Below are 11,903 nucleotides of genomic sequence, written 5' to 3' on the forward strand. Positions count from 1 at the left end.
GGTTCCAATGGAGGAAACGGGGTGGCGAAAGGAGGTGTGCACGGGGAGATCGATGATCTCGAGCTGTGGTCGGCCATGGCGGCGGCGGCGATTCGAGGCACTGGAGCAAGAGAGGAGGCTCGAGGAGGGGAGGCGTGGTGGCGGCGTGCGATCGCGGTGCCGGTGCTTCCCTTAAATAGGGCGGGGAGGGGAAGGATGGCCGGGTCGCGGAACTTAAAAGCCGGTCGTCAATGGCGGCCGCGGTGGCAAGTGTGGTCGCTGCGGTGCGGGAGGGAGCTCAGGAGGGCGAGGCAGACGCGGCGAGCAGAGAGGAGTCCGAGGGCGCTCTTTATAGGGGCGGAGGAGAGGAGGAGAGAGCCGGGTCGCGAGCTTCACGTGCAGGCCGTCAATGGCGCCTCAACTCTGACACGACGCGTGTGGGATGAACAGATCGAGCGAGGGCGGGTGTGGCTGGCGGGTGTAGGCTCGGTCCACACGGGTGCGGTGGACGTGGGGAGGAAGCCTGGGTGGTCGCGCTGCCCCAGCAGCAGCAGCCACGGTGGCCATGCCGGTGGTGGCCCTGCTTGGCCATGGTGTTGCTTGGAGGGGGAGGGAGGAGGGAGGACGCGGTGCAGCTCGGAGGAGGGGCGCAACCGCCGTCGATAGTGGCGCTGTGGGGCTGAGGTGCTGCTCGGAGAGGGAGAAGGGAGGACGTGGTGCTGCTCGGAGCAGATGGGGAAGAAGAAAGAGGTGTAGAAGAAAGGGCAGGGATAAATTGGACATTTTACCGCCATTCTCTCTCCACAGCACCTAGAAATTAATATTTTATTGCATGGGGGTGTCCACCAGCAAATTTGTAAGGAACTAGAGTGTCCACCAGCAAATCGCCAAATTTTGCATGTCCGCTAGCAAAGAGGGGTCACTTTGCATGTCCTGTAGCAAATTTTGCCTTAAAGGAATGACGCCATGGGGTCACTGTGCGGGGCCGGTGCGACGATGTCAGCGCGGCGCGGAGCCAACTGGGGTAGGCGGGGTGAGCCGCGGATCGTGGACGTGGCGCGCATCAGCGTGTTGGTGCCCAATGGCCAAGGCGCGAATGGTTGGGGCGTACGGGGACCGCGCGAGATTCCCTGCGCCGGTGCTCTGCCATCGCAAAAGCAGAGGAGGGTGAGGGTAGGTGATGACAAGGCGGTCCCACCGATCAGCGGCAGCGGGGGAGAAGGCAGGCGGGGGCGCGTGTTGTTGCTTCTGCTGGGCCGTCGCCGGTGCACGCGCGAGAGGGGGAGGGGGGGCGGTCGCTGGGCCGACTGGCCGGCTGTGGTCGCGCGGGTGCGGGTGCGGGCGACTGGGCCACAGTGCTGGGCCACTACGGCTGTTTTCTTCTTTCTATTTTTCCAATTCCTTTTCTATTTCTATTTCTATTTCTACACTGCATCTGAGGCTTCTATGCATGTATACATGTGTTGCCAACATGTATACACCCTAGTGGGTTCCAATAGAGGTCATCTAGGGTCCTAGGGTCCAAGCCAATGGTTAGCAACTCATACACAACAATTTATTTGTAAAGGTTGAATTGATTTTATTACATCACATCAAATCGTGAAGAAGCAACTCATAAGTTGAATTAAATGTAAATTCAACCATGCTAACTTGGGTTCTACTTATACAACACTCACTATGCATTGGTCTTGTTTGAAAAAAATTTAAATTCAGATTTTTGGGTTATTGAAAAAGTTGTTACAGTCTAGAACTTGTCTACGGCGACGCCATCCCTGACAACGTCGTAGGCGTCCCGATTCCTGGTCTTGTTCATGCCGGCAGCAAAGTGCACCTTGGTGGCCACGGTCCTGACCTCCGTCACCTTGGTCCAGATCAGGATCTTGGTCTTGAGGCCCTCGATGTGGGTCATCTTTCCCTTCTCCAGGTAACCCGACACGTTGGTGGCGAACCGCAGGACCGACGAGTCCTTGTAGCCCACCTCGCATGGCGACGCGATGTACACCGTTAGAAACTTGGTGTCTTCGTTCAACTCGTAGTTGGTCGCGTCCTGGGGGAACAGGCCTATTGGGAGGTCATACTCCTTGAGGAATTCAGGCAGTGGTTTCTGCATCTTCCCTGAAACCAAGCAGTGCTTTATTTACTCGTCATACAAATAGTGGGCAAAGGAAGCGAAAACCTTAGTTTCCCTCTCATTACATCCAACCATAGGTTTAAAGATCATATCTGATCGTTGTATCTTGTAACAGAAAAAAAAAATCTGCAAATCTAACCATAGCAACAAACATTACCTTTGATTTTGTTGACCATCCATTTAGCACCATCTCCAATGCTGCTAGAGACTGACTGAAAGTTGCAAAAGGTGAATAGTCAACACAAAGGAGTTTCTGTCTGTTGAAACTTGAAAGAATGTCTTGCAACGCTGTCATAGCAATATAGATAGATCATATTGTTTAGATACAAAGCCAGGGAGTAGAGCAAGGGAAAAAATTGAGGAAATTGCTCAAACCATGTATAATAATATAAAATCCTTACATAATGTAGCGAGCACAAGGCATGAAAAGTGTTTTTTTTTTGGTAAAAAAAAAGAATCTAAAATGAGATTTATCAACAAAATGATCTCAATCCCCAATATACAAGGCCATGAACCATTGTAATATACTTGTTCAGGAGGTTCTGGTGGCACCACTGAAGCATGCACAACACGATCCTAAACTGGATGAGAATGAAAATAACTTCAGTTCTGGCTCAATTGTCAAGTGGCCACCTTGGAAATCTCCCTTTAGCCAGAGAGCACCATTCATACGTGATCTCGAGTCCCCGTTCTTCTGTTCGAGTGGAGTAAATATTACTACACCTAAGAGCAGCTGAATTCTCGCCTTGTTTCCTCCTTCAACCTAACCTTGAATTGATAACCCTCATTTCGTTTCGGTGCGTTATGATCATTGCGTACTTAATTGGGTGGATCCACTTAGAGAAATACAGTTTCTGAAAGGTATTTTTTTTTCCTCTGAGTGAATTGATAACTAAGGAATCCTGAAATCATGCATGATCCACTACTTTACATATGGTTTGTTGAATCTATCCAACGCGTGTATCGTCGGATGTGCTACAGTTTTATTGAATCTACTTCCTGAGCCCGCACGCTACACAATTGGGAATATGTACATACAAGTAGGGATGAAAACGGATCGGATACGGACCGATATCACCGATATTATATTTGTTTTCATATTTCTGTCCGGATTCGGATTCGAATACGGATAGTGTCAACTATGTCGGATAGGATACGATTGGATATCGACATCATAAATATACGATTTGAGTATTCGGATACGGTATCGGATGTTGGATATCCGGACTCGGATACGAACAGATCTCAACCCCTCTAAACGGATTCGATTTCGAATACGGTCGAAAAATATCTGTACCGTTTTCATTCCTACGTACAAGGAAACAAGAACTGGGGCACTAATAATTGACCCGAAATGCCACCACCGCATAATTGGTGTATATCTCTCAAATTAAAGTCATCGTCATGCAGCTTGTATAAACAGTGATGAAGAAAAGGTGAGCAAGGAAGACGGACAGTCGATCTATTTATCCACTGCAACAAAATGCAACGGAATCAATGAAAACACTCTAATTTTTTTTGGGAGCTTTTCCTTACGTTCATGTCGTCGAGCTCCTTGTTGGCCTTCTGGTTGAACCAGTAGCCGCCCACCTTCCCCATGATCTGATCCATCCCTTCCCTGCGCTCCTCGATCTATCTATCAGCAGTTGCCTCGGCTTCTCCCAAGGATCGAAAAGGGTCGAGGACCTGGAACTGCAGCAATCTTTCCTTGTTGTTTCTTCGTTGGAAAATTGGAAGCCACTAGCGCGAGCGACGAAGTGGACAAGGGAAGGGAACGAAGGAGAGGGAGGGAAAGCCGGCCGCGCCGGCAACCTTGTTCCTTCTTGTTTCCGTCGCAAACAGGTGGAGATTGCAAGTCGACTCTATTTTTAGGACGGAAATCGGGTGACCTGGATACAGATGGGCCAACCATTGCCCCCCTCGGCAACTGGACCGCCGGCGACCTCGACTCGTGGAGACGCACCTTCCCCCGAGCGCTGGCGGCCGTGAGCACGCTGTCCTCCCCTGTGCCTGGCGGCCGAGCATCTCCCGGACGCCCGGCTCGGGTCGCGGGGCGAGGCCGCGAGGAGGACCAGCAGTACGTGTGGCGGTCGCGGGTCGAGTCACACGGTGAGTGCCCGCTCACCACGGGGACGCCTGTCGTTAGCCGTAGCGACTAGGGACGACTCATTCTACCTTTACGGGTGCCCTTACAGGACCCGACCCGCTAGTCGCGTCGCATCGCGGGATCGTCCAATCAGAGCGCGCGTTGCACGTCATCCGGCTCGGAGCGGATACCGTTTCGGGGCAGACGCAACCCGGAAGCGGGCGTATATATGAACAACGCGGGTCAGGTCAGACGCGGAGGGCACACTTCGGATCTCGCTCGCTCGCTCCCTCGGCCATCGTCGGACTGTGCAAGCACGAGAGGAGGAAACAGCGGACTCGTCACCGTCAGGTACGCGCGCATACCTCCTCCATCCACCACCCTTCCCCCTTCTCTTCCGCCGGTGGTTCCATGTTTTGTTTTGGTTAGATCACCGCCGCGTATTGTTCTTCTGTGGATTGGCTGCATGTCTCGCCTCTTCGAATTCCCGTGTTTAGGGTACCTGAGTCGTCCAGATCTGGCCCCTGATTCATGCTTATGCCGCCCCTTTAAGGGCTAGTTTGGAAGCTTGCGGATTACCACCCAGGGAAGGAAACCCGGGACCGGGAGGGTGAGTTTTGTTGGCACTGGAGACCCCTGTCAGTTCCGGCCATGTTCGGATGGAGGGGATTTCAAGTGAGGTGCCTTTTATGTCAATACGCCAGCCTGATTACTGTGATATTAGTTACTTGAAAGTTGATACCATAATTTCTAAAAAAAAATAGAGTTTATAGGTTGAAATTGCGTTCTATCAGTGTGAGATAAAGCAAATAGTGCACAGGCTTTAGAAAAACACAATGATTGACACCAAGAACCAAACAATCTTTTGCAACTTTAAAATAGCTAGCTCTAAGATATATTGCTCCCAGTCCCAGAAAAAAATTATAGAAAGTATATATAAAGATTGGACCTGCTCTACACTAGTACACATATTTGCACCTTTAGCTCTAGACTAGAAACACCTTTAATCCATGGACCTCATATGGACAATAGAAGTTGAATTGACGTTAATTTTTAAATACCAAAAGAACCAGCTATAGAGGTTAATCAAAACACGAGTTTCTTTATGGTAATTTATCAATGGTACACATGTTCGATTCACAGAATATCCATAACACAACACTAGAAAAATATATATGCATACTCTCCACTGCATGATGTTTTCCACATTGCAAACTAGAAACACACATCATCCAAATCCAGAACAATCCAATGCGTGGTTGGATACCAAGTGTTTCTGCAGCCATCCAAAAGGTGAAATGCAGCACGTATCTCTGCCATTATCAAAAGAATGAACTAGTTGGTATTCTGCAATAGTTCACACCATGAACCAGAACAAGACTGTGGCAGGGGTGTACCTAGAGCAGGAGGCCCGCCTCGAAGAAGTGGTTCTGGGAGTGGTTGGGAGGAGGTAGTGGATCGTATTGCGTGCATGCCTAGGACCAGATGCCTCGTATTTTCATTCCCAGGATCTACGAGGGTTAGTGAGGAGCAGAGAGAAGAAACCCTAGCAAAGGTAGTGAGGTGCAGACGGAGGAGGAGGAGGTTCGGGACTCACCATGCAGAGGCAGAGGTGCTGGCGCGCAGAGGAGACGCAGTGGAGGCGACGGTAGACGGGAGGATCCATGGCAGCGACGACGGAAGGGGCAGTCTCGATCAAGGCGGTGTCAGAGAGGAGATGAGATGGGCAGGGTAAGCGCTCCCGGTCTGATGACTCATGGCTTCCTGCCCCGTGGAAAATGAAGGGATGCAGGCTGCAATTCTGTGTTTCGTGGGCTTCCAAATGGCGCGAGGGATTGGTCCAGGGGAGCTTGCCCCGCGTTTTTCTTGCACGGGGAAATTACAGGGAACCGGGTGGTGTTTTGTACTCCTATATGAGCCATACGTTCTGATAATTTGACCTGATGTATGTTTCGTTGCACGCTGAATGGTGCTAAATTGATGGGAAATTCAATGGTCCTGCTGGACATGACCTGATGATCTTTGGTTGCACGCTGAATGGTGCTAAATTAATGGGAAATTCAATGGTCCTGGTGGACCAGGTTCATGTCTTTGGCCTTGGTTTATATGTAATTATTATATAATAACACCCCTGTGTATGTCAACATGCCTTGATGATTTTGCAATGCTCCTCCCAATGAAACTGTATTTGCCTGCACTTATTCTGTTCCTGCTAGAGCTCTACATTTTCAGGCTTTTATACAAGCAATTGCATAATCTGATGTGAAGCTTGTGCATTTGTCTGGTCATTGCTTATCTAATTCTTATGTGATGTGAAGCTTGTGAACAGTGACGAAGCCAGAAAAAAATTTAGGAGGGGCTGAACAAAAGAATAGAGGTTTTTTTTATCTTTTCTTAACCTTAGCCCCTCCTACCTAATGCATGTATGCATAAAATTTTAAGGGAGGACTTAGGAAAACTCCACGTGCTCAGGATGGGTAGGGGGGGGCTGAAGCCCCCCTAGCCCCACCGCTGGCTACGTCCCTGCTTGTGAACACATACCACTGTAATATATCATGATCTCTTCTAGTGTATAAGGTTAGTACGTGGTCTGCCAAAGTAGGAGCTGGATTTATGCACAATTTAGAAATTGGATTTCAGCTTCCTATCCCAGTCATGACTAGTTGAAGTCCCCAGGCATTGCTGCAGGAATTTAAGGTGTAGTTGCAGAAAAAAGGAGCACATATGTAAGTTGTATTTACAAATTGAATTTGCTTGTAGAAAAGGCTAAGTTGGTTTATATATGTATCACATGTGGAAAATATTTCTTACAGCAAATATACTGCAACAACAACAACAACAACAACAAAACCTTATAGGTAAATTCAGAAAGCTAACTTAGTTATGCCTCTGCTCGAAGATATGTTTCCACTTTCCAGCCATGTTACATAATAATTTGGATGTTAGGTGCTGTATCCATGCTAAGTCAGTGAAGAATTCTTACTTTGTACGTTGTCAAAAAAAAAAACAGAAAAAAATCTCATCTTTGATCCTCTTGCTCCCTCATCATTAGTATCCTTTATAAATCAGAGTAACTGTAGTTACAGAAAAAAAAATCGCATCTTATGCTTTAGAGGAAGTAACTGTAGTTAGTGGATATGAACTATGAACTATATAGAAATAATAATAGATTTGTCTGTTAACACCAGTAAAGTAAAATCAGAGTTCAAAGTTTTGTGCTTAGTTAGTCTTTGTAAGCATAAGAAAGCAAAATGATTGCTTTTCTGTTTCGTTAATGAACAGCCAACTTCATAAATGCAACATGCTGTAGGTATTCTTATCTACATATCCAAACTGTGAAATATCAAATATGTGATACCTGCTATTGATAGCCAACTGCATGTTGTGTTGTCACAGTTTTAGTGATGCAAGTATTGTATCTGAACCCTTTTACTGTCATGCAGAGAGTGTTAAGAGAAGATGGTGGCCAATGGTGATGCACCTGCTAGAGGGAGTGCAGCGGCAGCTGCAAGCCTGCGTAGGCGCAGGACCACGAGCGGGACTGCTGGTGGTGGAGGCAGTGCCAGCTCAATGCTCCAGTTCTACACCGATGAGGCTGCAGGCCGCAAAATGTCACCAAACACTGTTCTGATCATGAGCATTGGGTTTATCGCTGTCGTCGCTATGCTCCATGTTTTCGGGAAGCTGTACCGCACCTCCAACTAGGTTGGCATTACCATATCCAAGAAAGATGAGTCCGGCGAGAGAGGAACCTTGTAGAGCAAATTTAAATGGATAGCAAGTGACTATCAGATTTTGAGCAGTTATAGAAGTTTATTTATACAACTTGCAATGCTGAACGGTTATGGATAAACTATCTGGTGATCTCTATGGCTCTCTCTCCAACAAGGGTGGTGAGCACGGGAAAGCCACCGGTGGGTTAAAAGGTAAAAAACTAGGGAAGTAACAATATCTCTGTTTTCAAATATTCGACACTTTTTTTTTTGTTGAAAAAGTTATATTCGTACAAGCATGACGATGCTATCATTTTTGTACTCGTCACTGCATGTTTTCCCAGAACCTAGCTCTAGCATCCTACTCCACATTCTCACCCTGTTGGAGACCTTTTTTAGCATTAGGATAAGCATACGATTATCTGATTATGTGGGCTTCATCAAATTGTCAAGCATTTGACAAGTGGAGGTTTTATATCAAAAGCATTCCATTCCAACTGATCACATCCATTAGACCAAACTTGTTAATACCAAGCCTGTGTATCGGATTCATTGGCACCTGCCAAGAAATGGATCTAATGGAACACAAAAGAAACAGTATATTTGCCACACACCAGATAGCCACATCCCAAGTTTAAATTGCATTCACGACATTCTCCCAAAACCCCTCTCAACTGTAGCATTCTAATCCGTGTTCTCACGTTCCATATTAACATGTCTGTAAAATTGTAAAACGTGATTTCATAGCTATGAATGTTTGATCAAACAGTCAAGCACCTAAAGGAGTGGAGGCAGTAACCAATCACTCCCTTGGGTCGGTGAAAAGATGTCAACCGGAGGTACCAGTTCGGTTAGTTAAACATTTGCGGTTAGGAATTTTTTCGAACTGGAAGTAGTAACATGCACACCATCACCGGAAACACTTGTTCATCATTAACAATATGCTCCATCCAAAAGTGCCAGGCATTCAAGCCTATAGGAAGTAGGAACGGCATGCAGAAGGATATCGAACCAATGCCATGATCGTACTAAGCATCAGAACTCGCTGATACAGAACAAGCTCACCTCACCTCGGATTCATTCATGTTGTCAGGAAATAAATCAAGTGAGGCATAAAACGAGCTAGCTTCTAAGAACACATCACATACGATTTATACTAAGTCAATGCTACAAATATGATGCAGCCCCAGATGATGATGAAGCAATGACCAAGTAACAAGAAAGCTGCACTTGCAAACAAAAACAGTACTGACTAATTAAACCATCACCTTAAATATATGAAGTTTAGGTCAAACTAATTAGTTTGTTTTTAACTAACTAGTTTATCTTAAATGTCATATATTTAAAGTACTTTGTACTGCTAACCATATCAAGAAAACCATTTTTGTTCGGTGAAGACTTTCTTTGTGCATATATATGGCACTGCATAATTCTTTAAGAAGTTTCCCTAAAAGCCCCATTAGCTACAGCATTGTACTCAAATTTATTTATATTTCCCTATTTTATCTAACATAACAAATATCTGCCTAGTTAAAGCACGAGAAAATGGAGGCACTAACCAATTAACATGTAAACTATAAAAACTAATTGATATGCATATGAACACTGCAAAACTTGCTCGTCATCAACATATCTATGCAGAAGTGCTGAGAACTCCCAAAACTTGCTCATCAGGAACCATATACTACTACCAAGGGCCAAACAATTATTGATACAAATAAATACACATTAAATCATGAATAACAAAACAAGATCCCCTCTTGGGTTGATTGTCACTGTCAAGACATGGATCAGGGGAGCATAAAACCAGCAAGCTTGCATGAATCATGACTCATGATGCCAATGCTAAATAAGATCCAGGTAAGGAGGCAATGATCAATTTGCACTCCCAAATCACAGGAACACTACTACAATTGCAGAGAGACTATCTTTCTGACTTGTTAAATCACATATCAAAAGTATTTCATCCATTTGGATCCAAAATATCACTCCATCAGGTGCGCACATCGAACACATGGTTTCATTCATCATTGCATACCGGTTCTTAGTTACCACTACTTGCAACTGCTAGTTACCATATCAAGCAAGCATTTGCACCTGCATTGCATATACTATGCCACTACTACTGCCTACTGATCCCTTACTACATCATACTGATACCGAGGATGATCATACCAACTGACGTGACAGAGGAAATTAAACGGGATTATCATACCAGCTAACGTGACAGAGGAAATTAAACGCAGCAGCAAAAAACGAACGAACGTAAGCAGAGCCATGTTCAGATCACGACGGCTAGTGAGAATGAGACAGGACGGCGGCGGGGCGCACCATACCAACCGCCGCGACGGCCGGCTTGGCGCTCGTCGATCAGACGCCAATGGGTTCACCGAGCTTCTGGAGGCAGCAGGCCGCGATCTCGAAGCAGAGGTATGCGTCGCGGGTCGCATACGCCCACTCCTCCTCGCCCAGGTGGTAGCTGCCCCAGTCCGCCTGCGCCACCTTCGCCGGGCAGCGCGCCAGACGCATCTCCGGCCCGAGCGCCACCCGCGCCATGCGCTCCAGGCTCAGGCCGCTCACCACCTTCGGCGGGCGCCACGTCTTCCCGAGATTGGTGGCCTCCTCCTCGTCGGTGTCGTAGTCGTCCCGGTCGGCCTTGGCCTTCGCCCTAGCGAGCGCCGCCTTCCCCATCCAGTACTTGGCGGGCTTCTTCATCAGCGTCTTCTTCTCGGCCTCCACCCCGGTGACCTTCCCGAACGCGAGCGCGAACAGATGCGTCAGCTCCTCCGGCCACGCCACGTGCAAGCCCCACTCCTTGGCCAGCTTCCTCGTGGCCTCCCGCGCGCCGAAGCAGGCGACGGTGATGCGCTTGTCGTCCAGGAACGCGCGGAGCTGGGTCATGTTGTTGCTGTAGAACTTGAGGCGGTCGCCGTCGTACTTGGCCTTGCGGACGCGGCAGCCTTCCGCCTCGGGGCTGTAGACGATGGCGCGGGAGCCGCCGAGGCAGAGCGCGATGCAGCGGATCGGGTTGTCGTGGTCGTTGGGGCTGAAGTCGGCGCCCCTCGCGCGGTCGGAGGGGTCATGGCCGCGCAGCGCGACGAGGCCCGCGACGAGGGGCGCGCGGAGGCGGCGGCCGCGGGCGACAGCGGAGGCCTCGGCGAGCCAGCGCTTGGTGACTTCGTCGCTCGAGGAGAAGGTGGTGTCGACGGCGGCCAGGTTGCGGCCGATCCGGAGTACGCCGACGTCGCCGTCGTCGACGAAGTCGTCGTCGCGCCGCCACCAACGTTGTCTGGGGGGATCAGGCCTCGCCAGGATGATCTGCACAGGCCCCTTCATGGCGTTCGACGACGGCGGTGGATCGGGAGGTGGGGAATGGGGTTCTGGGGGTTTTGTGGCTTGGGGGAGGAGTTGGTTGTCGAATTGCTGGCTCAGTGGCGTGGAAGTCAGCCAGGCTTGAGGCTTGGCAGGAAGAGGCGAGGGGAGAGGATGTGATCTCTTATAGCTGAGGTAGGCAGCTCCACGTGGCTCGATCAGGAGCGTTCGCTTGCTTCCTGCGGTGCGATGGCTATGGCTGGTAGTACGTCGATGGGAGTGGAGTTCTGCCGTTCCGGACAGACACACGGTGTTGGCAATGGTGGACTGGGGTGGGCCGGCTCGTACTTTACCGGGCCAAAACCGATCTAATTAGCCACCAATTAGGTTGATGTTTGATGTCTCATTTAAATAGAGATCTAGCCCCACGTGTCAATATTTAGAAAAAAAATATAAACATATTCCCTTTGTTTCGAAAGAAGTCACATCTCGTATCTAGATGTCAACTAATTTCAAATTTGACTAGATTTATAGAAAATAGTATCAACATTTGATTGATTTACTATGAAGGTATATAGATTCATCTAATGATGCTTATTTTGTATCATAAATATTATAGTATTTATATATTTGGTTAAACTTCAGATTGATTGACTTCTCGGAATTCGAGATGTGTGCTTAT

General features: G+C 48.1%; 2 protein-coding genes and 1 long non-coding RNA gene across 5 annotated transcripts; 1 reads left to right on the plus strand and 2 right to left on the minus strand.

The window, feature by feature from the left end:
* Positions 1–1,546: 1,546 nt before the first annotated feature.
* On the minus strand, positions 1,547–4,193 carry LOC136450053 (uncharacterized protein At5g01610-like). 2 transcript variants are annotated; one of them, XM_066450318.1, is made up of 4 exons: positions 4,000–4,193; positions 3,647–3,802; positions 2,268–2,322; positions 1,547–2,094 (listed from the first exon to the last, which is right to left on the minus strand). In XM_066450318.1, exons 2-4 carry the CDS (start codon positions 3,719–3,721, stop codon positions 1,724–1,726), a joined length of 501 nt encoding a protein of 166 aa, XP_066306415.1. In that variant the 5' UTR covers positions 3,722–3,802; positions 4,000–4,193; the 3' UTR covers positions 1,547–1,723. The 2 variants fall into 2 exon arrangements, with proteins under 2 accessions (XP_066306415.1, XP_066306414.1); XM_066450317.1 differs by having other exon boundaries at positions 3,647–4,193.
* On the plus strand, positions 4,178–7,054 carry LOC136450054 (uncharacterized). Of its 2 annotated transcripts, XR_010758249.1 has the most exons (4): positions 4,178–4,219; positions 4,306–4,547; positions 6,873–6,922; positions 7,010–7,054. It is a non-coding gene; the product is annotated as an uncharacterized lncRNA (long non-coding RNA). The 2 variants fall into 2 exon arrangements; XR_010758248.1 differs by having other exon boundaries at positions 6,873–7,054.
* An 853-nt stretch (positions 7,055–7,907) lies between these two features.
* Positions 7,908–11,701, minus strand: LOC136450052 (uncharacterized). The gene has a single exon (XM_066450316.1). The coding sequence runs from the start codon at positions 11,243–11,245 to the stop codon at positions 10,280–10,282; it is 966 nt and encodes a 321-aa protein (XP_066306413.1). The 5' UTR covers positions 11,246–11,701; the 3' UTR covers positions 7,908–10,279.
* Between the last annotated feature and the right edge of the window lie 202 nt (positions 11,702–11,903).

Source organism: Miscanthus floridulus, chromosome 5 (genome assembly GCF_019320115.1).
Source record: "Miscanthus floridulus cultivar M001 chromosome 5, ASM1932011v1, whole genome shotgun sequence".
In the NCBI taxonomy this organism is placed as follows: Eukaryota; Viridiplantae; Streptophyta; class Magnoliopsida; order Poales; family Poaceae; genus Miscanthus; species Miscanthus floridulus.